This window comes from Pelodiscus sinensis, unplaced genomic scaffold (assembly GCF_049634645.1).
Source record: "Pelodiscus sinensis isolate JC-2024 unplaced genomic scaffold, ASM4963464v1 ctg34, whole genome shotgun sequence".
In the NCBI taxonomy this organism is placed as follows: domain Eukaryota; kingdom Metazoa; phylum Chordata; order Testudines; family Trionychidae; genus Pelodiscus; species Pelodiscus sinensis.
The window spans coordinates 7739325-7763798 of record NW_027465849.1 but is presented as its reverse complement, the minus strand read 5'-3'; the positions used below and the strand labels follow the sequence as shown (position 1 = coordinate 7763798).

At 65.6% G+C, this 24474-nt stretch overlaps 2 protein-coding genes across 7 annotated transcripts; both read left to right on the top strand.

Annotated features, from left to right (window-relative positions):
• The first annotated feature begins 277 nt into the window (after positions 1-277).
• Positions 278-7516, top strand: BLVRB (biliverdin reductase B). The gene is made up of 5 exons (XM_075915574.1): positions 278-435; positions 2637-2798; positions 4595-4684; positions 6718-6849; positions 7091-7516. The coding sequence occupies exons 1-5, from the start codon at positions 354-356 to the stop codon at positions 7252-7254; spliced, it is 630 nt and encodes a 209-aa protein (XP_075771689.1). The 5' UTR covers positions 278-353; the 3' UTR covers positions 7255-7516.
• Positions 7517-13620: 6104 nt separating this feature from the next.
• Positions 13621-17965, top strand: LOC102456888 (SERTA domain-containing protein 1). Of its 6 annotated transcripts, none has more exons than XM_075915570.1 (3): positions 13621-13830; positions 14561-14598; positions 16325-17965. In XM_075915570.1, exon 3 carries the CDS (start codon positions 16329-16331, stop codon positions 17064-17066), a length of 738 nt encoding a protein of 245 aa, XP_075771685.1. In that variant the 5' UTR covers positions 13621-13830; positions 14561-14598; positions 16325-16328; the 3' UTR covers positions 17067-17965. The 6 variants fall into 6 exon arrangements, with proteins under 6 accessions (XP_075771685.1, XP_075771684.1, XP_075771686.1 ...); XM_075915571.1 differs by lacking the exon at positions 13621-13830 and adding an exon at positions 13902-13952; XM_075915569.1 differs by lacking the exon at positions 14561-14598 and having other exon boundaries at positions 13629-13830.
• Positions 17966-24474: the final 6509 nt, after the last annotated feature.

The window sequence follows — 24474 nt, the reverse complement described above, 5'->3', positions numbered from 1 at the left end:
GGCACTGGGCACTGGGCACTGGAGGGATCCCGGCCGGGCACTGGGCACTGCAGAGATCCAGGCACTGGGCACTGGGCACTGCAGAGATCCAGGCACTGGGCACTGGGCACTGCAGGGATCCCGGCCGGGCACTGGGCACTGCAGAGATCCCGGCACTGGGCACTGCAGAGGGCAGCGGGGGAGCTGCAGGCTGGCACCTCCGTCGCCTGGCCGCGGATTTGGGCAGGTCCGCGGCCGCGCTGGGCGCTGCGGGGGGGCGGGGCTGGGGCCCGGCCGGCCCCGGGGCGGAGCGGGCGGCGGAAGGGCCGCCCCGCTCCCAGGGAGCCGCGGAGGAGCCGCAGCCGGCGCCCAGCATGGCAGCCTGCAGGAACATCGTCATCTTCGGGGCCACCGGCATGACCGGGCTGGCCACCCTGGCGCAGGCCGTGGACGCGGGTGAGAGGGGCCGGGGGCTCACAGCCGCGAGGGGGGCGCAAGGGGGGGAGCCGGCTGGCGGGAGAATGGCCCCGGGGTGTGTGCCCCCCCGCGGTATGTCGCCCCCCAGGAGAGCCGGCCTGGGGTGGCCGAGCCGGGTCCGGGGGCCTGGTTCTCCAGGCACCTGCTGGCCAGTCCGGAGCCCGCCCTGCCGCTCGCTGCCCGTGTCACGGCTGGCGGCAGCTTCCTCCCCCGCGCACCGCGGAGAAGGGTCCCGCTGGGCCCTTCCCACCGGCAGCTGTCGGGGGCCGGGGCCTGATCTCGCCCGATGTGTGGCAGCGCCCGGCCCGAGGGGCCCTGGGCTGGCCGGGGTCTGGGGGCGTCCGGCCCGAGGGGCCCTGGGCTGGCCGGGGTCTGGGGGCGCCCGGCCCGAGGGGCCCTGGGCTGGCCGGGGTCTGGGGGCGTCCGGCCCGAGGGGCCCTGGGCTGCGCTGGACCGAGGGGCCCTGGGCTGGCCGGGGTCTGGGGGCGCCCGGCCCGAGGGGCCCTGGGCTGGCCGGGGTCTGGGGGCGCCCGGCCCGAGGGGCCCTGGGCTGGCCGGGGTCTGGGGGCGCCCGGCCCGAGGGGCCCTGGGCTGGCCGGGGTCTGGGGGCGCCCGGCCCGAGGGGCCCTGGGCTGCGCTGGACCGAGGGGCCCTGGGCTGGCCGGGGTCTGGGCTGCGCTGGACCGAGGGGCCCTGGGCTGGCCGGGGTCTGGGCTGCGCTGGACCGACGGGCCCAGGGCTGGCCAGGTGCGCTCACACTACGCCCGTGGGCAGTTCGGGGGCTGAGTTTCCCCAGGCTGGGGCAAAGTCCGTCGCGGGCGCAGGAGGCGATTGCAGCCCCTCTGGCTCTAAGTGGGTGGGGAGGCGTCTGTGGGCCGGAGATAAGCCGGAGGCAGGTCTCAAACAGCTGCAGAGGCCCGGCCCAACGGGCAGGGCTGGCACCAAGGCGGTGTGTGTAAAACCGCGCTGGCACCGTGCCCGCGCTGGCGTGGAGGGTCCCACCGCTGCACACGCTGGGCAGGCCGGCCGGGGGAGGGCCTGAGTGTAGGAAGCGCTGGGCTCAGCCCTGTGGAGACGGGGGCATGTCCCATCACTGTGTGACTCGGTTTCCCCAGCTGCAGGGAGGGAGGGTGGTACCGAGCCGGCAGGTAGAAGCTGCTGAGAAAGGGGCTGAGAACCGCAGCCCGTGCGCCTCCCGGAGGGGTGCCCCGTCCCCTTACGCCACTGACAGAGAGGGAGAGGAGGGCGGCTGGGCACCGGGGCGCATTGCTGGGGTCTTATGTTCCCTTCTGGCCTGGCGTGGCCCCTTTCTGCCTGTGATCCACAGCAGGGCCAGGCTGCGCCTCGGCCGTCCCTGCACCAAGCAGCGAGGGCTCCTTCAGCCTTTATCCACTTGTTGGATAAAGGGCCATGTGGCGCGAGGACTGGGGCTGTATCAGGCCAGCTGTTACTGCTCCAGAAACCAGACCCCGGCCGAGATCAGGGCCCCGTCGGGCCGGGCGCCCTCCAGACCCCGGCCGAGATCAGGGCCCCGTCGGGCCGGGCGCCCCCCAGACCCCGGCCGAGATCAGGGCCCCGTCGGGCCGGGCGCCCCCCTGCTCACCTGGGCACACAGGAGCCTGCCAGGCTGGGTTTCCCCACTAGGCCACGCTACTCCCCCAGGGGCAGCCCGGAGTCAGAACTTGCTCCCACTGGAGCTCAGCCGCCCTGGAGCAGGGCCAAGAGCTGCGGGTGGCTGAGCTGAGACTCCAGGCTGGTGATCTTGCTGAGTCATGGTGCCCTGCCCCCCCCATGCTGACTCACTGCCCTGGGCAGGGAGGGGGTGGGGACGGAGCAGAGGGAGCAGAGCCTGCTCCTGCTGTTCTCAGGCCTGGCTCTCTGAGGGGGGAGTCCAGCCCTGTGCTGCCCCGTGTGCTGCCCCCGCCCGGCTGCTCCAAGTCCCGCCCTGCCGGCTCCGGCTCTGGGCTGCAGGGACTAGTCCCGTGCAGCGAGCCCAGCCCGGCGTGAGCTTCTCAACGTCCCCCCTGCCCTCCCTCCGCGTGGGATGTGGCCAGGCTGAGGCCACACGGCAGCCGAGAACCCAGGCGACCTGGCCTGGCTCCCACCACTAGACTGCACTGCCTGTGGCCCAGACTGCTCCCCCGCAGGGCCCACCCACCAGCTTCCTCTCCTGCTCACAGGCTACCAGGTGACGGTGCTGGTGCGGGACCCGGCGCGGCTGCCCCCGGAGCACCGGCCGGCGCGGGTCGTCGTGGGCGACGTGCTGAACCCACAGGATGTGGACAAGGCGATTGAGGGGCAGCATGCCGTCATCATCATCCTGGGGACCCGCAATGACCTGAGTACGACTGCGGCCCTGGGACGGCCCCCTGCTCGAAACCCCCCCCCCCCGCTTGGAACCTTCCCGCTCGAAACCCCTCACTTAGATCCTGTACTTAGAACACCCCCCGCTCAGAACCTCCCGCTTGGAACCTTCCCGCTCGGAACCCCTCACTTAGATCCTGTACTTAGAACACCCCCCGCTCAGAACCCCCCGCTTGGAACCTTCCCGCTCGGAACCCCTCACTTAGATCCCGTACTTAGAACACCCCCCGCTCGGAACCCCTCACTTAGATCCTGTACTTAGAACACCCCCCGCTTGGAACCTTCCCGCTCGGAACCCCTCACTTAGATCCTGTACTTAGAACACCCCCCGCTCGGAACCCCTCACTTAGATCCCGTACTTAGAACACCCCCCACTCGGAACCCCTCACTTAGATCCTGTACTTAGAACACCCCCCGCTCAGAACCCCCCGCTTGGAACCTTCCCGCTCGGAACCCCTCACTTAGATCCCGTACTTAGAACACCCCCCGCTCAGAACCCCCCCTTGGAACCTTCCCGCTCGGAACCCCTCACTTAGATCCTGTACTTAGAACACCCCCCGCTCAGAAGCCCCCACTCGGAACCTTCCCGCTCGGAACCCCTCACTTAGATCCTGTACTTAGAACACCCCCCGCTCAGAACCCCCCCTTGGAACCTTCCCGCTCGGAACCCCTCACTTAGATCCTGTACTTAGAACACCCCCCGCTTGGAACCTTCCTGCTCACAACCCCTCACTTAGATCCTGTACTTAGAACACCCCCCGCTCAGAACCCCCCACTTGGAACCTTCCCGCTCGGAACCCCTCACATAGATCCTGTACTTAGAACACCCCCCGCTTGGAACCTTCCCGCTCGGAACCCCTCACTTAGATCCTGTACTTAGAACACCCCCCGCTCAGAACCCCCCGCTTGGAACCTTCCCGCTTGGAACCCCTCACTTAGATCCTGTACTTAGAACACCCCCCGCTCAGAACCCCCCGCTTGGAATCTTCCAGCTCGGAACCCCTCACTTAGACCCTGTACTTAAAACACCCCCCCACTCAGAACCCCCCGCTTGGAACCTTCCTGCTCAAAACCCCTCGCTTAGATCCTGTACTTAGAACACCCCCTGCTCAGAACCCCCCGCTTGGAACCTTCCTGCTCAAAACCCCTCACTTGGAACTCCCCACCCCCTGCTCAGAACCCCCTCCCCACTTGGACCACCTCCCACTTGGGCCCCCATTGCTCGGGCCCACCTGCTCAGAACGGAACCCCCCTGCCACTCAGAACCTCCCCACTCAGGCCCCACCACTTGGAACCCCTCTGCTCGGGAACCTCCCCCACTCAGAATCCCCTCTCTCAGAACCCCGCCACTCAGAGCCCCTGTCTGGCCCCCCAGTACAGGCCTTGCTGCTTGTGGCCCCCACCACTTAGAACCCCCTATTTAATCCCAAAGGACGAGGCCCCTGCCACTTGGAAGGCCCCCCCATTTGGCCCCTTGTCACTCAGGACCCCCGCCACTAGGAACCCCCACTACTTGGCCCCCAGCCAGAGGGGCCCCTGCCACTTGGGGACCCCCCACCTTGTCCCCCTGGGGATGGGGACCCCTCTTGCTCAGCCCCCCAGGGGATGAGGATTCCCACTGCTCGGCCTCCCTGGGGCAGAGACTTTTACTACTTAGCGCCCCCCTCCACTGTCCCACTCCTCCTGCCTGTCCACCCCTGCACCCTCCGACCCACCTGCTCCTCCCACCCCCCCACCCGCCTGCCCCACAGCCCCTCTGCTCTCTGCCTTCCAGGCCCCACCACCATGATGTCGGAGGGCACCCGGAACATCGTGGAGGCCATGAAAGCGCACGGGATCCGGAAGGTGATCGTCTGCCTGTCTGGTGAGTCTGGCTGCCCTGACCCCCGGGAAATGCCGCGCTGGGTCGCTGGGCCGGAGCCCCGGCCAGGGTGTTGTGCTTAAAAGAAGCACCTGGGATCTTCTTCAGAGGGATAAGGCAACACGCCATACATAGATCAATCAAGACTTATCACATACATATGATATATATCTCACACACACACACACACACACACACACACACACACACACACACACACACACACACACACACACACACACACACACACACACACACACACACACACACACACACACACACACACACACACACACACACACACACACACACACACCCTCTTGTTGTTCTTACCAACGAGTTGCTCCCCTTAACTGCACTGGCCAGGTGAGTTAGATGGGGGAGGGGTGGAGCCGGGCTTCTGCCGATCCGGATCAATGCTCCGATGGTGACAAGACGAGAGCCGGGGTCCTTTGCAAGCACCCTCCCTTTTCTAGCAGCTTCCCTCTCCTGCAAGTCTATCCCAGATTCAAAATGTGGGTCTGGGTCCGTTTTCCTTAGTGCTGCTGCTCTCTGGGTGTTGTTCAGATGCTGTCCAGAGAGGGGGTTTTCCAAAGAAGGTGCCGGCTTCTAATCCCCAGGGCCGACAATACGTCTGCTCTTCTTTCTTCAGCCCACTTGACAAGTTTTCTTGTCCTTGGGTCTGGCTTCCTCCCCCTCATCAACTGGTGTAGCTGTCCGGAGGTGCTTGGCTTCCAAGCCTTCCTCATTCACTCCTCATTCATTCAACGGGGCAATTGATTAGAGTGGGGGGTGGATCTTACTCTACTCCTAGCAAACAGACATTTTTACCACTTTAACTACATACCCGGTTTTCTACAGGTTTTCTGGATAGGGCTCTACTACCAAGTTACAAGGTTCTGCGGAGAGGCACAATGCCAAGTCATATACTTAGATTTAGCTACAAGGGCTCCGGGTTGTGCTAGGGGCAATCCTGTTCCAGCCCCGGATTCACGGAACACTGGCTCCCAGCCCTCCCCCGCAGGTCTAACCACTAGTCCCCACTCCCCTCCAGGTGTGCTGGCTTTGTGCTTCCTGCCCCTTTCTGACTCTCCCCGCAGCTGTCCTGGACATGGCTTCGTAGCTCTGCCCAGCATGGGGTGGGGGGGAGATCTGGCCTCTCCCCAGCAGCTGTCTAATGACGCCAGGGCACCCCACGCATCTTCAGGGGTGGGGGCAGGCCCTCTTCCTTCCTGCCAGTATTAATCCCTTCCCCTTGGGACCAGGATCCCCAAGGGCCAGGTGCTGCGGCGGGGTCCGTGGGCCATCTGCTGCCCCAGCGTAAGGTGCCCCGGGCTGGGAAGACCTGCCCCTTGCTCGTCCCTGGGCCCCCGGGTTCCCTGCCTGGAGCTGGGTTCAGTGCAGCTCCTGTCTAGGCCAAGGCCCTGCCCGCACGGCGCAGCCAGCTGTGCCTCTCCGCGGGCCAGTGGAGCACACGTGGGTTTACTGCGGCTCCCGGATTCAGCCCGGCGTAGGCTCGCTGGAGGCATCGGACAGGCCGCCAGCCCTCGCTCCCTTGGGGGAGGGGTTCCCAGGCCCATGCTGGTTTTAGTCGGCTTCCTCCGTGCTGCCCCACACTCACACTGCCCCTTCTCCAAACCCCAGAACACTCCTCCCCCCAGGTAGCCCCCCCTTGCTTTGTTCACACCCCTTCCCCAGGCCAGGTGAGAAGTGGCTAGTCATGGTCCAGGTGCACTGCCCCCCCCCACCCGGCAGTGCTTACAGACACCGGCCAGTAGGGGTCACCCCCAGCCCAACACGGCCACCAGTGTCTGCCCACCCAGAGTGGACCCCGGGACACGAGTGTACAGCCCCCCCGCTACGTCACAGCCTCCCAGTGCAGTGACCCCCCCCCTCCGCTGGGGGCACAGTGGGAGATGGAGATAGAACCCAGGAGTCCTGGCTGCTAGGCCCCCCTGCTCTAACCACTAGACCCCACTCTCCTCCTGGCTTTGATGCGGGTGGCGATGGGAGCCTTGTCCTGACTCTCCCGGCAGCTTTCCTGATGTGGGATTTGAAGAAGGTGCCGCCCAAGCTGCTGCCGGTGACGGAGGACCACATCCGCATGCACCAGATCCTGCAGGAGTCGGGGCTGGACTGCGTCTCCGTCATGCCGCCCCACATCGCCGGTGGGTAGCGGGCGCCCACCCGGGTGGGACGGGGTGGGGGCTCCCTCCCGCTCATGGGGGCAGTGGACGGGGTCCCGGTAGGAGGGCTGGCGCGGGAGGGGTTGGAGGGGCTCAGAGCGGGGCCCTGTTTCATGTCTCACCCCGGACGGGCGAGCCGGGGCCTGGTGTGGAAGGGGCAGTGGGGCCTAGTGGTGGGAGGCACGGGGCTGGTCCCACCCACCCGTCTCTCCCCGCCCGCCAGACGACCAGCCGCTGACCGGGGACTACACGGTGACGGTGAACACGTCCGGCGGCGCCCGGGTCATCTCCAAGCACGACCTCGGCCACTTCTTCCTCAAGTGCCTCACCACCTCGGAGTACGACGGCAAGAACGTCTACCTCTCCCGCAACTACCCCAAGGTGTGAGGCCGGCGGCTGCCCCCCGGGATCGGGGCCAGTGGGCCGAGTCCGGATTCTCCTCGCTCCCCCGCTGCTCTGCGCCCCGACAGTCCTCCGGCTGTGGAGCCGCTTTGCGGCCGAGCCAGCCCCTCTCTCTTCCCCCCTCAGCTGAGCCCAGCCCTCCCTCTTCCCCCCCCACCCCCGTGAGCCCAGGCCTTGGGCTGCGTGTGCGGCTCGCCCTGGGTTGTGTCTCCCGGTGGCAGGGTCCAGTAAAGTGCCTATTTTCTCAGCCTGGCTCCCGCCGGTCTCTGCTCCCTGGGGGGGAGGAGGGGCTGGCCTGTGGGGCTCCCGGCCTCCAGATTGCAGGGTGGCCCGGGGCAGGCGATGAGCCACGAGGGCCAGAGGCAAAGATTTAAACCACAGCAGGGAATTTGGAAGAAGATGGCACCTCCAGGGCGGCCGGGCAGAACCCCCCCCCTCCCCCCGGAGCGGCCGGGAAGAACCCCCTCCCCCCAGAGCGGCCGGGCAGAACCCCCCCCAGACTATAGGACCGCATTCTCCCCCCCAGGCTGCAGGGTGAATCCCGGAGCACCCCACAGAGATGGGGCAGGGCCTTGATCCCCACTTCACAGCTGGGGCCATCGGGGCCGGGAGCCAGCCTGGGACTTGCCCTAGCCGGGGGAGGCCTAGGAGCCAAGGGGTTAACGCTTCCCTGGGGGCAGCACGGGGGGTCCCCGGAGCAGCTGCCGCTGGCCTGTTGCAGGCAGGATACCGGGCCAGATGTGGGGGACGGGGGATTCCTCTTCAGGAACCCAGCCCCTTTCTGACAGTAGCCGATTAGCCGCTGTGGCCTCGCGGGGCAGGCTGGGCAGCTGACGAGGTAAGGGCCCATCCAGCGAGGAACCCACTGGCCCGCTGAGAACGATGGGCACTGCTGGGGGCTGAGCGGCAGCGCGGCCCAGTGGTTAGATTACAGTGCTTCCGAATTCTTCACCTCGGGCCAGGGCCCGCCCTGCTGAGGTAGATGGGGCAGGGGGTTGAACCAGGATCTGCCCCTCAGGGGAGGAAGGAAAATGGACCCCCCCAGTTACTGGGGTGGTCAGGACAATGCTGGCGAGATCTCCTCCTTATTCCCAGCTGGCCTGAGCGGGTGCTGCAGCAGGCGGTGTCTAGGGGCTTTGGGCGCCTCATTGGGCCACATCTCTGGTCTGTCCGGGGGTGGGCAGCAGCAAGCCACAGAGCTTTGGGAGCTGCCTCCCAGCTACTGCGCAGCCCACCCCGCTCCAGGGCCTGCCGAGGCACTAACCATAAAACCACTAGATCCCACCTCTGCAAGCCCCTCTCCCCTGCTGGGGGCATGAGGAGAACCCAAGTGATTCGGGTGCCGCCCAGTGGAAAAGCAGAGCACTTACAGCTGGCAGCATGTGTTGTTCTGGGTGGTGCACATCGTCGATGCCTTGGTGCACAGAACAAAATTTATTTCACACATCAGTGTAGTAAAAAAATTTAGAGGGACCATTGCTCTCTTTCCAGGGACACGCGGGGAGCTCAGGAGTCCTGGCCCCAGCCCTCTGAGCTCGGTAACTTCCCCCCTACCCAGGAGTCCCACGGTGCTGCCCACCTGCCCCCTTGTCCCACGTGGACTGGGGTATGAGTGAGTCCCAGCTCTGGGAGGGGAAGGGGATCACACACCCCCAGGGGGGCGGGGCAGAGGTACCTGCAGCGGCCAGGTAGTGCCTGCAGCCAATCGCAGCCTGCCGAGCGCTTCCAGGACAGCCAATGAGAGCCAAGTCCCGGGCTCGCTGTGCAAAACCTGTATGCTAATGCCCATACCTGTGGGGATAGGAGCTGGGCCCCTTACGGGGGCACCCAGCCTCTGGGTGTGGGCTGGGATTTTGGGCTGGGCTGTAGCCCTGCAGTGGGGGCTGCTCTCGCCACACCCTGATCCGTGCCCCTGCAGAGAGAGAGAGAGAGAGAGAGAGAGAGAGTGTGTGTGTGTGTGTACACAGGCGGGGTGTGACCTTGTGTGTGTGTGTGTGGACACACAGGCGGGGTGTGACCTTGTGTGTGTGTGTGTGTGTGTGTGTGTGTGTGTGGACACACAGGTGGGGTGTGACCTTGTGTGTGTGTGTGGACACAGGCGGGGTGTGACCTACACCCAAAACAGGGGAGCGCACCACAGGTCAGGCCAGATGCGGACACCCAGGAGAGGGGCCAGAGAGGCAGGGGCCAGAAGACATGGCCTATACGAGCCGACTGACAAACCTGGGATTGTTTCAGAGGCCGACTCCCCCTCTAGCTGGGGAAAGGGGGAGGGCTGCATCCTGCTCTGCCCCTTCCCATGCCCTGCTCCTGCCCCATTCCACCTTTAACCCTTCCCCCCCCCCCGCACCCTGTCCCCTCCTCCCCCTCCTGGAGCTTCTGGAATCAGCTGTTCTCAGCCATGGGGGAGGAGTGGGGGCAGCAGCAGGCGATGTGGGGAGGGGGGGGGAGCAGTGTGAGCGTGGCTGCTGGTAATTTTCCCCCAGGGCTGCTCCAGCCTGTGGTTTGGTCTGGAGAGAGGGGACGCGAGAGCCGTTTTCAAATACCTAACGGTGTTGTAGGGAGAAAAATTGTTCCCCTCGGCCTCTGAGGACAGGCCAAGCAGCAAGGGGCTCACACTGCAGCCAGGGAGGTTGAGGTTGGACATTAGGGAAAACTTCCTCCCTGTCCGGGGGGTGACACACTGGGATAAGTTGCCGGGGGAGGTTGTGGAATCTCCATCCCTGGGGATAATTAAGAGCAGGTTGGACAGACGCCTGTCAGGGACGGGACTGGATGGTGCTTGGCCCTGCCAGGAGCGAGGTCCTGGACTCCCCATGTCCTTGAAACAAGCCGCTGGCCCTGCCTCCCGGACAGAGCGGAGATGAGGCGGGAAGAGGGAAATTCTCCCGGCTCCTTACTCCGACCTTCCCAGAGAGGAAGTCGAGTTTTGTTGCAAATCTCTGGGGTGATTTGTTCTCGGGTGTCGCCCTTCAACCAGCGGGTAGGAAATCTCTCCCCCCCCCCCCCACCTTTGCCCATGCCCCAGCAGCACTGGTTCCGGCCTGCGGGAGTGGCCACGGGGCGGTGATGGGCACAGCCGGCCAGCCAAAGACAGCGGCTGCTCGGTCAGGACGCACCTGGGAACAGCCTGTCTGAGGCCAGAATGTTCAGGGAAGAGCAGCGTGTGTGCCGGTCCCGCCGCGCCCTTGGCACCGGCTCCGCTCTGCGGTTCGCGTTAGACCGGCAGCTGGGCGAGTTAACCCCGAAGGTCCCTGTGGCCTTGGCCGGCTGGGGGGAGGGGCTGGTTTAACCTCCCCCAAACCCATGGACAGAGCCACGGTGGGTGAAGTAACGTGGGCTAGAAGAGACCAGCCTGTCGCCCGGACCCAGCTGTGGCAGCGTGGCAGGGTCCCCCCGGATCCTGCCGCCCCATAGCTGCAAGGACAGACTCCGCCGGCCAGTAGAATGGAGCGTTCATTGCTTCTCCGGGATACAGCCCAGCACAGACGGGATGTGGTTACAGGAGTCGGGGCCAGGATGCCTCAGCCCCCTTGGGGCAGGGGGTCCACCGGCCCCTCAGCACCCAGTTTAATCTGTTCCCTTCATGTTTTCTAGCCAGAAACTGCCCTGCCCCCAGCCAGGTGTCCGTCTCCACCTCCCTCCCTTTGTCTCTCCCCTGGGAAGAGACTTACCTGCTCAGGTTGGGACTAGGTGTCTGGGCCAATACACAGGTGGGGGAGTCAGTGGGAATCACACAGCGCAGGGGAACCCCAGGTTTTAGCACGACAGCCCCCTCCTACTACGTCACACAAGCGCTCGGGGAAGGTGACAGGCGGGTCCCTGCTCTGGACCAGCAGGGAGGGATTGCTAAACAAAAGGGCTACCAGCAGCAAGACGCCCCTTGCCTCTAGGTGGGTAATTCACACCTCTGCCCTCCCAGGCCAAGGGCCGGTTAGCTGCTTGTAGGAGCTTCGTAATGAACCATCGGAGCAGAATCCGGTGAGACTGGCGGCTTTTTGGGCTGCGAGCTCCCAGACTCGTGTGAACAGGGATGCGGTGAGCAAGACACGAGGAGTCGTTCTGCCGCTCGGCACTGTGCTGACGAGGATTGGGTCCAGTTCTGGGCACCATATTTCAGGAAAGCTGGGGAGAAATTGGAGAGGGTCCAGAGAAGAGCACCAAGACTGATGAAAGGTCGAGAGAACACGAGCTAGGAGGGCCGACTGGCCGAACTGGGCTTGTTTAGTTTGGAAAGGAGAAGACTGAGAGGATACGATAGCGATTTTAAAAGGGTGTGACAAGAAGGAGGGAGAATAATTCTTCTCCTTAATATCTGAGGACAGGACAAGCAGCAATGGGCTTAAACTGCAGAAAGGCAGGTGTAGGTTGGACATTAGGAAAAACTTCCTACCTGTCAGGCTGGCGAAACACTGGAAAAAATTTCCTAGGGAGGTTGTGGAATCTCCCTCCCTGGAAATATCTAAGAGCAGGTTGGACAGACACCTGTCTGCAGGTATGTCTGCACTGCATTTTTTCCCGTTCTTCCGAAAAAGCTTCACTTACGTGCACACTGCAATCGCTTTCTTTCAAAAAAAAATCAAAAGAACAGAGGGTGTTTTCCGACATTGGTACACCTCTTTCTACAGGGAAGAAGCCTTGTTCTGAAAGCTCTTTCGGAAAAAGGCATGTGGACGGGGAAAAGGGAGTTCTTTGGCAAGAAGAGGAAAAAGCCCAGCAGCCCTGGTGGCCACTCCGCCCATAGCAATGCCAGCTTCCAGGCGAGAGAGTGTCCATTCAGTGTGGACGCTCTTTTGAACAAGCAGATGGCTTTTTCGATGCGCTTTGGCAGTGCGGACGCTCTCGTTCGGAAGAAGTTTTTTCAGACGATGTCTTCCGGAAATGCTTCTTCCAAAAGAAGCCTGCAGTCTAGGCATAGCCAGGGATAGTTTAGACCAGCGGTTCCCAAACTTTTCGGCATCACGCCCCCTTTTTGATTTTTGAGAAACCCTCACGCTCCCCCCTCCCAAAAAATTAGCAGCAACACTTGGGGTGGGATTGACGGGGGGGGGGGCTGGGTTGCCTCGTGCCCCCCAGGGGGGCACGCCCCACAGTTTGGGAACCTGTGGATGGTGCTTGGTCCTGCCGAGGGGGCTGGGGACTGGACTCGCTGACCTCGTGAGATCCCTTCTCGTTCCAGGAGGGTATGATTCTCTTGGGCAGGGAAGGGGCAGGCAGTCCCGGAGGCGCGAGCTGTGTGAGGTGCAGTCCACCCTGGCTGCCCAGGGGGGTCTCAAAAGGGCATTTGATGTCGGATGGGAATCCCTGCCGGCCGTGGGGAGGGGCTGGGCTCCCGACACCAGAGATGCAGCAGGGCTGTTGCATTAGGCTGCTCCTAGGAGCGGAGTCCCTGCTGTCCCCTGGAAGCGCATTTCCCCCTGTAGTCAATGCCCCTGCTTCCCCTAACCCCTGAGCGCTCCGAAGGGCAGGGGCTCTCCAGGGGTCTGGAGGTGCCCAGCCGCTGGGAGGCCTGACTGGAGTGGGGGACGCCACGGGGGAGGCGAGACGGTTTTATCTGTGGGTGAGAGATGCTTTCGAGCCGCCGCGTGCTCTTCGGTGGGAGAGCGCGTGACACCGAGAAATGAGCGAGGGGCCCGGGCCCGGCAGCGGGGGCGACGGCAGGTGGGGCAGGGGGCTGTCACTCGGCTGAGCACAACGCCGCGAAGGTTGTCACACCAGCCAGGCAGAGGTGGGGGCCTGCTGTGCAAAACGGGGCCAGAAGCCGCCCAGAGGTTGTTTCTCTCTCAGCTGCGCTCATGCCTGGCCCTTTCGCTTTCGTTTCTGGGCCACCCAGCTCTTATTTCAGTTTCCTCTAAATCACATGAGTCCTGCTGGCGGGGCCCCCTGGTGCTATGGGGTAGGGTGGGGTGCAAGGGGGGGCTGGGACTGCACTGCATGGAGTCACAGCTGTTCTCTAGGGCTGGCAGGACCCCAGGATGGGCCTGGCTGGAGGAGCGGCTTGCACTAAGGTGGTTGGGGGAGTGGGGCTGGTAAGGGCCTAGGAGGAAGAAGGGGGCGTGCCCTGGGTCTCCTCCCCTAGTCCTGACCCGGCGGGGGCTTCCTGAGCAGCCCCACCCCCAGCAGCTGCAAGCTGAGCCCCCACAAACTCATCCCACCCCGTCCCCCTGCTGGGCCTGCCACTCAATCCTCGTGCCCCGCCCTCGCTTGAGTCGCTCACGTCCTCTCTCTGCATGCAGATGAGCCACTCGGCCCTGACCAATCAGAAGCCAGAGGGCGGGGCCCCTTGTTCTTTTCTCTCAGCCCGCCCCTCCCTCCAACTGCGTTGATTCGGCCCCGTCCGCCCACTGTATGCAGATAAGGCGTTCAGCCGAGCTCCGCGATTGGCTGGAGCGCTGCTCGCCCGCCCCCGGACAATCGGAGGGGCGGGGCCTGGCGCGGACGGGCAGATGTAGCAATTCCCGGTGGCCGAGTCGGTCTCGGAGCCGTAGGGGGGGAGATGCCGGCTGCTGATTGGCTGCGCGCCGCCTTCCAAACCCCGCTGATTGGCCCCTGAGGAGCCGGGTATGTAAATGAGGGTCTGGAGGGGCCCGCTGGCGGGGCTCGCGCTGCCCCGGGACGGGCGCGGGGGGGACGAGCCGGGTCCGGCCGCTGGGGGGAGCCCGGGGCAGCGCGAGCCCGAGCTCGTGAGTCACCCGGGCTGGGCGGGGGGGAAGCGGCTCCGGCTGCTGCGTGACTCACCCGCCCCCGCCGCTGCTCCGCCCGCCGCGTGGGGCTGCCCCCCAGCAACGGGAGCCCCCCCCGGCCAGGGGGGTAACGGCGAGTCCCCCCCCGGAGCAGCGGGGCGCCCCCAGTGCAATCCCTGGAGCACTGCGGACCACCCAGCAAGGGGCAGGTGGGGGGCGGTAGGGAGCAGTTAAGGGGGGCGGGTAATGGGGGAGCTCTCAGGGCTACAGGTAGGTGGGTACCCCAGTGCATGGCAGGCAATGGGGCAGGTGAGAAACACTGTGCAATGCCCAGATGAATGGGGGGACTTTGGGGGGGTCCCTCTTTGCATCCACCAGTACCCCACCAGCTCCCCATTCTGCCTGCCAGGTGCAAAATAGCATCCCTCTGAAAGACACCCCACTTAAAAACCAAACCGGGGGGGCAGGGGAAACCCCGGGGGGTGGGACCACCAGCCCTTTGCATGGGTCTGTCCTGTCCCCGCCCCCCCACGGTGCCAAGTAACCCCGCTGTGGCTTGTGGGGGATGTTCTCACGACTCCATTGCCTCTTGTTTTCCTTCTCCGTAGCCTCTGGTCCCCGCCCCTCAGGAGTTTGGCCAGCGCAGGTGGGTTGAGATCCAGCCCTCTGGCCGGCCCAGTGGATAGGATCCGCACTGGGCCTTGGGTTCTTTTTTGTGGCTGCGGGCTCGTGAGGTTCCTGCTCCATGCCTCAGTTTCCCCTGGACAGTTCTTTGAGCTCTACCCCGGTGGGTCTGGCTCCACCACAGTCACAGCCCAAAGGAAGTCAAGGCCCTGTGGCACTAGGCGCTGTACATGCCGGGCCTCTCGGTGGGTACTTACTTATTTGGGGCCTTGGTGCGGGGCCTTGCAGAAGGGACTTTGTTCCTAATATGAACAAGGGTCATAGGGTAGCCCCACAATTATAGGGCAGCCCCAAGGGCCGCAGAAGTGCTCTGGGGCTCTTCCCAGCCCCTGCCCCTGCCCCAAAGAGCACCCTGTCTAAGTCAGCAGCGGTCAGAGGGGAAACTGAGGCATGGGTCGGGGAGCTGTTTGCTCCAGGGCAGCTGGGAGTGGAACCGGTCCTGGGACCCGCTCGCGGTAGAGCTGGCCACTGGGTCCCGCCTGGCAGCTTGATGGGTAGCCAGTCTCTGAGAGGCAGGTGCCTGGAAACCATGGGTTGTGATTCATCTATCGTCTGCACAACAGCGTGGCGTGAGTCATGTTGTGTCATCGCGGTGACACGCACCGGGGAGGGGGTGTGCGGCGATGCCCCTGGCACAGCCGACCTGCTGCCTCCCCGGGCACGGTGCCCCCGGTCCCAGCGGGCCATCGGGGAGAGACAGGGAACCCCTCTTGTGTCCCAGCTGCTCCGCCCTGGCCCAGGGGTGGGGGCACCGGCAGGGGGGCGTCCCCAGAGCTTCCAGCAGCATTGGGTGTGCAAATCCCCTGTCCCACGGGGGGCTGTGGTTTGGAGGGCGTGGGCCTCCTGGGAGGAACGTGGCAGGAGGAGGGGAAGCAGCGGAGGCCCGGGGGGTTCAGAGCGAACAGCTGGTGGGCCGTGTCCCATATTGTGGGGGCGCACAGGAGTGAGCAGGCACCCCCCTGTAGGGGGCTGGGCGCTGCAGTTCAGTATGATCCCCCCGCGGAATACGTCACCCGGCCGAGCTGCTGTCTTTCCCCCTCCTCCGGGTAGGGTTCTGGCAGCTCCGGCAGGGGGTGGGACCAGCCGAGAGGCCTTGGCTGGGGGAGGCTGAGCCAAATCCTGTCTCCTCCCCCACCGCCTGGGAGGAGAGCTGCCCGGGGCGGGTGTGTGCCCCCCTTCTGCCGGCGGGAGCTGGGGTTTGCTTCCCTGAGGGGCTGTCCGAGGCGGGGGCCCCCTGTGGATGGGCAGCCGCTCAGTGGCTAGCGTGCAGGGGAGTCCCTGGGCACGGCTGTCCTGGTGGAAACCGAGGCACAGGAAGGGGGTGGGTCTCCTGCCCTAGAGCACACAGAGCATCTGTTGCCACGCTGGGCTAGAATCCCCGAGTCCTGGCTCCCAGCCTCCCCCGCCCCCCAAGCCGCGCCTGAGTTATGTGGCAGAAACAGTCATCTGTCACCCCTGCCCCGAGGCCCAGCCGTGCTGGGGCATCAGCCGGGGGACAGGCAGGCTCAGTGGTTAGGGCAGCTGCCTGGGCTTGGGCTCCATCTGCCTCGCCAGGGAGGGGGAAAACGGCGTCGGCCGGGGCTGAGTTTGGGGCCACTTGAGGCCGGGCGTCCCAGTGCCCAGCTGGCCAGCCCCACACTTCCTGCCGGAGCCAGGCCCCGGACTCACTGCTCCCCCCTCTCTTGCAGCGCCATGCTGGCCAAAGGCGTCAAGCGCAGCCATGGGGAGATGGAGGGCGAGGACCCGGAGCCCCGCGACCCCGGCACCGCCCCGGCCAGCGCCTTGCTCGACATCTCCATGCTGAAGCTGCACCAGAGCCTGCGGCACGTGGAGCCCGACCTGCGGCACCTGGTGCTGGTGGCCAACACCTTGCGCCGGATGCAGGGCCACATGCAGCTGCAGGCGGGGGGGCCAGCGGCCCCCGACAGCCCCCCGGGCGTGGGGGAGTCTCCTGCGCCTGTCTCGGAGGTCAGGGACAGCGGGCCAGAGTCCGGCCAACAGCCGCCCTCCCCGGGCCAGGGGGGCGACCTCCTCCTCTCCACCATGGACGCCTCGCTCTGCTCCTCCATCTCCACCCTCCTGGAGGACTTGGGGCAGCTGGAGAGCCTGAGCCCGGCGCGGCCCGAGGAGGAGCAGCTGCTGGCCGGGGCGTGCGGCACCAAGCCGGAGCCGGCCCCGGGCCACGGCCCCTTGGACCTACTCAGCTCCGCCAGCTACCTGACGGAGGACGGCCTGGAGGACATCTTCGAGGACATCGACACCTCCATGTACGACTGCGACCTGTGGTCGCCCACCAGCCTCTCCGGCTTCAAGGCCTTCCCGGGCGCCGAGGGCTTGGACAGCAAGGCGCTGGCCGGCGCCGAGGGCCGGCTGGACATGAGCGACCTGGACTACCTGATGGACGTGCTCGTGGGGGGACACGGCCTCTGAGGGCGGGAGGGGGGACAGGATTAAAAAACCCCGGTCTAATTTATTGGGGCCTGATCCTCAGCTGGGGTAAATCCATTCCTGTCGGGAGCTGGAGTCCGGCTCTGGTTCCTCTCAGCCACGCTCCGGCCACTCGGTCCTGCTCTCGGGGGGCTTTGCCCCCAGACGATACCCCCTTGGAGGGGCACACGCCAGCTCTGGACTGACCGGGGAAGGGCCCTGGACCCTGCCCCCGAGGTAAGGGGTGGATTGGGGCATGGATGGCATGTTCTGTGGTGACTTTTCTCTGCCCTGCCCAGGGCTTATGCGGGGAGCAGCCCGGAGGTTGCTCTGACCAACCCCAGGGCTCAGACTACGGGGAGCACGCTGTAACCCCGGCCCAAGAGCAGTGGCCGAGAAGTGACCTGTTCCATAAACCCCTCCCTGCTGCCCCGGCCCCCCTGGCTCGCCCCCATCCCCCTGCCAGCCCAGCAGGACGAGCCGTGGGGGGAAGGGGCCGTTTCCTGCCCAGATGGGGCTGGGAAGCCCATGACCCGCGTCGAAAGGAGAATACCCGCCCTGGCTCTGTGCCTGGCTCCGGCTGCCCCTCACGCCCCTGTGTTCCCGCTGCCCGCCGCTCCCCCGCCCTGCCCCGGCTGCAGCCTCTCAGCCCCCAGCGGGTGTCCTGGGCCATCATCACTCCTTTCTGGCCCCCGGCCCAGAGCTCAGCCCCCCAGCACCTCCCACTCTCCCATGTCAAACTGGGTCTGCTCCCTCGGGCGCCCTCAAGGCTACTGGGTGGGGTCCCAGCTACTCCTCATCGATGGGGTGCGGGGGGAGACGGCTGGGCCAGGAGCAGGGAAGAAAGAGGGAGAGACCTGTATGGAAGCCATTAAATGGAGCCCATCTGTGCTTGGCTGTGATGGACGCCTGGGTTCTGTGTCAGGAGTGGGGTGAGTGGGGGGGAGGGGCTGGAAGCCTGGGTTCTATGCCGGGCTTGGGGAGGGAAGCGGGGCCTAGTGGTTGGAGCATGGTGGCTGGGCGCCAGGATTCCTGGGTTCTATGCCGGGCTCGGGGAGGGAAGCGGGGCCTAGTGGTTGGAGCATGGTGGCTGGGCGCCAGGATTCCTGGGTTCTATGCCGGGCTCTGGGAGGAAAGCGGGGCCTAGTGGTTGGAGCACGGGGGGCTGGGCGCCAGGATTCCTGGGTTCTCGGCCCCTCACTCAGTGTGACCATCAGCAGGTCACGTCCCCCTGTGGGAAGGGAGGGGGATGGGGGGCTCTGATCAGACCCCCTCCCAGCATTTGGAGCCCAGGACTCCTGCCTCCCCCCAGGGGCTGCACAGCCCTTCCGGAGTCTCCGAGGGAGGGGCTAGCTCAGACCCCAGCAGGGGAGGGGCGTGGGACGTCAGGGGCAAACGCAGCGGGGCAGGGTTGGGGGCAGTGGGTATCCACCCCTCCCCTGCTGCCCTGGGTCTGCAGCACAGTCCCCCGTGGGCTCCCTGGGCCTGGAGCTGCCATGCTGGGGCCCTGCACCTCTTCCCCCGTGGGGCATGTGGCAGGGGAGCCTGGAGGGTGATCAGACTCGTGAGGATGTGCACGAGGCAAGAGGCTGGCTTGGGGGGCGGAGCCAGGCTTAGAGTGGCAGGCCCCCAACTCCATGCCCAGTGCTCTGCCCACTAGCCCTTGCTGCCCTTGTTCTGGCTGCGCTGCGGGACTGCTTTGGCGGGCAGGAGTGCAGGAGCCATGCAGCCCTGGGCAGGGGATCCTAGCGGCTGGGACTTTGCCCCTGGCCCATGGAGCAGAGAAGGAGGGGGGGTCCTAGCACCTTGTCCCCCAGCTCCTGCTGCAGGACAGAGGTCACCAGGGACCGCAGTCCTCGGGCGAAGCGGGGCAGCCTTGCTCCCTGGTGCAGAGCCAGGGCCCAGCTCTCCAAGCCACCATGAGACTCTGGGCACAGGTGGGAACGCAGCCCGAGGCTCGGGGGGCTGGGAGCCGGCTTGCACATGGCTGGATCACCCCTGCGTCCCCTTGGGCTCGGCCCCTGCTGTGGAGGGTTCCCAGTGCCCAGTGCCCCGATCCCGTCGGGCTGGCGCGCCGAGCTCCGTTGTGCTGGCACTGCCCAGACAGCCCCTGCCCCGCAGAGCTCAGCGCCTGGCTAGAGCGGACGTTGTTCCCATTTCACAGCTAGGAAAGCAGAGCCCCGCGGGGCGGGGGGGTGACATGCCAGGGTCCCTCTGGGCAGGACGTGACCCCAGCACCCAGCCCTGCAACGCGACCCGAGTGGCACCTCCCGCGACCAGCAGGAAATGACAAACCCTCCAGGAACGACGGTCACCAGCCACTTCCCGGAGCCGCTGAGCCGGTCTGGGCAGGGCTACGCCTGCTGTCCGGAGCAGCCGTCGCCAGCCAGGCTCCCCGCTGCTCCCTCCTGGCTGCTTGGGACGGGTCGGGTGCCTGTCGGCGAACATGTTACCCCTCCCCTCCCTTCCCCGTCTGTCCCCCAAAACAGTGAGCCTGGCCCTGATCTCGGTCACTGTGTGTCTGGGCGGCGCCCGGCCCGACGGGCCCTGATCTCGGTCACTGTGTGTCTGGGCGCCTGGCCCGACGGGCCCTGATCTCGGTCACTGTGTGTCTGGGCGGCGCCCGGCCCGACGGGGCCCTGATCTCGGTCACTGTGTGTCTGGGCGGCGCCCGGCCCGACAGGCCCTGATCTCGGTCACTGTGTGTCTGGGCAGCGCCCGGCCCGACGGGCCCTGATCTCGGTCACTGTGTGTCTGGGCGGCGCCCGGCCCGACGGGCCCTGATCTCGGTCACTGTGTGTCTGGGCGCCCGGCCCGACGGGCCCTGATCTCGGTCACTGTGTGTCTGGGCACCGCCCGGCCCGACGGGGCCCGATCTCAGTCACTGTGTGTCTGGGCGGCGCCCGGCCCGACGGGCCCTGATCTCGGTCACTGTGTGTCTGGGCGGCGCCCGGCCCGACGGGCCCCGATCTCGGTCACTGTGTGTCTGGGCGCCCGGCCCGACGGGCCCCGATCTCGGTCACTGTGTGTCTGGGCGGCGCCCGGCCCGACGGGCTCTGATCTCGGTCACTGTGTGTCTGGGCGCCCGGCCCGACGGGCCCTGATCTCGGTCACTGTGTGTCTGGGCGGCGCCCGGCCCAACGGGGCCCTGATCTCGGTCACTGTGTGTCTGGGCAGCGCCCGGCCCGACGGGGCCCTGATCTCGGTTGGGGGCTGGAGTGAGAACCGGCTGGCCCTGGCCCTGGTGAAAGGATGAAGTGCAGCTGGGCCGGAGGGCGGGGTAACAAGATGCTAACGGGAGAGGCAGGGCAAGTGGCTCACCCTGGATAAGAATGCCCCCCCGCCCCCCTCCCTCCGGCAGGGTCAGCTGGCCTGAGTCCGTGGGGGGAGGGCTGGGTTTGGGGGGTGCCTGGGGCTGGTGTGTGGGGGCTGCATTTGCATTCTGGCTTGGGGTTTGGTTCAGTAGCTCTCAGCCCCTCAGTGCACGGTGCTAAGCATTGGGGGTGGCTGCAGGGTGGGGTGATGGGTGACCCAGAGACCGAGCGGGGGCTGTGCTGTGGGGCACTGGCATGCCGGGTGCTGCATGGACCTGGACCATGTTGGGGTGGGGTGCTGCTGTGCTGGGCGCTATAGGGACCTGTGCCGTGCTGGGGGGGGAGCGCTGCCTGGTGTGCACTATAAGGACTGGTACCATGGGGGGGGCTGCCTGGTGTGCACTATAAGGACTGGTACCGTGGGAGGGGCTGCCTGCTGGGCACTAGAGGGACTGGTACCGTGGGGGGGAGGGCTTCCTGCTGGGCACTATAGGGACCAGTACCGTGGGGGGGGGCACTGCCTGGACTCAGTCCCTGAGGCTCCCTACCACGAAGAGTTCCCTGCCTGAACACATCAAGGGAGGCTTATTCTCCCCACGTTGACAAGTGGGGAAACTGAGGCCCAAGAGAAGCCGAAACCTTCCCATGTGGGTGGCAGCATCTCCGGGGGTCCAGCCGGGAGCCTCCGGCGCAGGCGCAGCCCGGCAGGGACGATCGGGGTCCCTCCGTGACCGCCAGGGGGCTGCTGTGGCTAGCATGGAGCGGGGACTCCTTCCCGCAGCCCGAGCCCGGGGCGGAGGGGAGCCCCCAGAGCCACGGCCCAGTAGCCCTGCGAACTGCAGGGGGGTCCCGCCCTCCGGGCTTAGGCCGTGAGATGCCCCAGGCCCCCTGCAGCTCCTGAGAGGGGCAGGGCCTTTGCGCCGGGGCCCCGAACCCGCCCGCTGTCCCTGGTGTCTCCGGGGCTGGCTGCAGCCACTGCTCCGTGCCCACTCGCCTCGTGCTCTGTGCATTCCCCTGGGAGCCCACACCATTCCTGGGCGGGCGGGGATGAATGCCCCATTCTCTCTGCGCCCGGCCGCTCTGGGCCTGCCAGGCCGGCCGCGCCCTCACGCCTGTCCCGGAGCCAGGCTTCTGGGCTGCGCCCGGGGTCCGCCCCCTTCTCCCCGCCCCTCCAGGCTGCTTGGAATTACCGACTAATCGCATTCCCGGGGCCTCCTCGTGCTGCGGGGCCGGCGCCGGCAGAGGCCTCCTGGCCCCGGCCCAATTCCGAGCCACTCGCCAGCGGGAGAGAGCCCAGGCATGCTGACTCCAGCCCTGCACTCGCTCTATGTTGTCCCGTGGTCCTGAGCGGCCAGGCCGTGGAACCAGCTTCTTCCCCATGGCGCTGCTTGGCTCACTTGCCTGCTGCAGCCAGCGTGGCTCTGCCCGGCCCCCCAAGGCGCAGGCTGTGATCCTGCCTTGCTGGCCTGGGACTTGGATTCACTCCCTGGCTAATTAGCTCTTCTGAATTGGCTGGATTTGGTCTAAAACCAACCAAAGGAGGTTTTTCTTCACTCGGCGCTCAGCCAACCTGTGGAACTCCTTGCTGGGGGATGTTATGAAGGCCGGGGCTTTAACAGGGTTCAAAAAAGAAGCAGAGAAATTCATGGAGGACAGATTCATCCATGGCTCTTAGCCAGGCTGGGTAGGGATGGTGTTCCCAGCCTCTGTGTGTCTGCAAATGGGTGACAGGAGAGAGATCAAAGTGAGGATTCCCTGTTGTGTTCCCGCCCTCTGGGGCACCTGGCATTGGTCACTATTGGCAGCCAGGACAGTGGGCCGGATGGGCCTTTGCTTTGACCCCCCGGCCTCTCTTATACGCTGGGGCAGGGAAGTTCCCTATGGAAACAGACTCTGTTGTCACAGGCGCTGTGAGGGGTAAACGTACTGAACCCGGGTGGGTAAAACTCAGGCAGCCTCTGCCCAGAGCACAGTCCCGGGGAGCTGAGGGGGGTGGCTGGTTCTAGCCCCCGAGTGGGGAGTGTCTCTACATGAGGGGAGCCTGTGATGTAGTGGGGGGTGCTGCAGTGTGTGTGTGTGTGTGTGTGCACCTCAGGCCCCCCCCTTTGCAGCTGTCTCTGCATGAGGGGGGAGAGGCCAGGCAGGACTCACTATGGAAGTATGTCGGAGTCTCCTCTTGGGGTCCAGGTGACAAAAGATTCACCTTGGGTCTGGGTGTGCCGTCGTGGGGGGCTGTCTGCGCTGTAACCCGCTGTCCCCTGCACTGTGAGGTGCGATTCCCACAGACTCCCCCCAATGTGGATTGGCCCAGACACCCCGTCCCAGCCTGGGCAGGTAACAAGGCTCTTCCTGGAGGGAGACAAAGGGAGGGAGGGGGAGACGGACGCCTGGCTGGGAGCCGGCCAGTTTTTTTGGCTGGGCAAACATGAAGAGAACAGAGTAGCCGAGTGTGGGGGGTTCGGGGGCCTGGGTACCCTGCCCCAAGGGGTCTGAGGCTGCCTGCCCCTGACTCCGCTGTCCACCTCGAACCCGGGCTGTGCTGTATCTCTGAGAGGCAATAACCCCTCCCTATTCCACCGGCTGGCGGAGCCACATCTTGCTGCGGACGGGGGTGCAGGGTTGGGGGTCCCTGATGCACCAGCCCGGAGCCAGAGAGGGAGCTGGATGCCGCGGGGGCGCTGGCGAGCTGCTGGGCAGAGGGCGGGCCGGGAAGGGGCTGGAAGCGGTGAGCAAAGCCCCAGCTCCCGGTGTTCTCTTCTGGCGGTGCGGGGAAACAGCCCTGGGCCCGGACAACGGCGTTGCCACAGCGCTGTGTCACCCGGCACGACACAACGCGAAGTGGTGCTTCCGCTCGCCGCGCTGGCGAGGCCTCAGGCGGAGGTTTGGGGCCACTGCTGGGCCCCACGTTTCGGGACAGATGGGGAGACGTTGGAAAGGGCCCAGAGAAGAGCCACAAAACTGCTTCGAGGGCTGGAGAACAGGAGGCAGGAGGGGAGACTGAACGAAGGGGGCTTGGTTAGTTCGGAAAGGAGAACGCCGAGACAGGAGAGCGGTGTTCAAGGACCTAACAGGGGGTCACCAGGAGGAGGGAGAAACATTGTTCCCCTCGGCCTCTGAGAACAGGACAAGAAGCCAGGGGCTTACCCTGCAGCCAGGGAGGTTTGGGAAACACTTCCTGCCTGTCCGGGAGGTGAAACATTGGGATAAATTGCCGGGAGGGGGGGGCGGTTGTGGAATTTCCACCACTGGAGATATGGAAGAGCAGGTTGCACACACCAGGGTGACTCCACTTTGGAGCCCCAGGGCCCCAGTGATACTCCCAGCACATGCAGAGAGCCGCAACTTAAGTGTGGTTGCATAGACATGCAAATCGATATGCAAATATATGCAAATAGCTTCTTTCACACAATGCCTCGGCCCTCCCGGCACCTCTTCTCTGCAGGCTAGAAACGCCGACACCCTGTCCCCGCCTGTTCCAGCCAGCCTGTCCGCTTGGGTCTGCCAGCGCTCACCCTGCCTGGGAGAGGCCTCGCCGGCGTGGAGCCTGTTCCCAGGGGAGGCCACGTTCCACGGATCCCACCCTTGGCCGCGTGTGAGCCCCACGTAAACCCAAACCGCCCCGCGGGCCACAAACCAACAGGCCACGTGCGGAGTAGCCCTCATGGAGACGGTGCCTGGCCCTGCCGTGCGGGCGGGGGACGGGGCTGGACTGCCCCTCGAGGCCCCTTCCCCTTCCAGGACTCCATGAGACTACGACCCTCCGAGCCCTTGAACGTGGGCGCCCGGCTTGGGTCCCTAAGCGGCCCCCATGGCGAAAGGCAGCCAGTGCCGGGTGTGGAGTGAGCAGGGGGGCCGGGGCGGTGGCGGGGCTGGGAGCCCCACGCCAGCGCTCCCCGGAGCCGCGTCCTGAGCCGGCGCTGGAGCGGGGCGGGGGCCGGGAGGAAGGCGCCCCCACTGCTTCCCGTCCTGGAGGCCGGGCTGGGGCGGAAGCCGGGGCGGGAGGAGGATGTGGGGTGTTTACAATGGCTGGGCCAGGCTCCTCGCCCGGCCCTTGACCTGGTCACGGCGACAGGGCACAAACATCGGCCCCGGGGGCT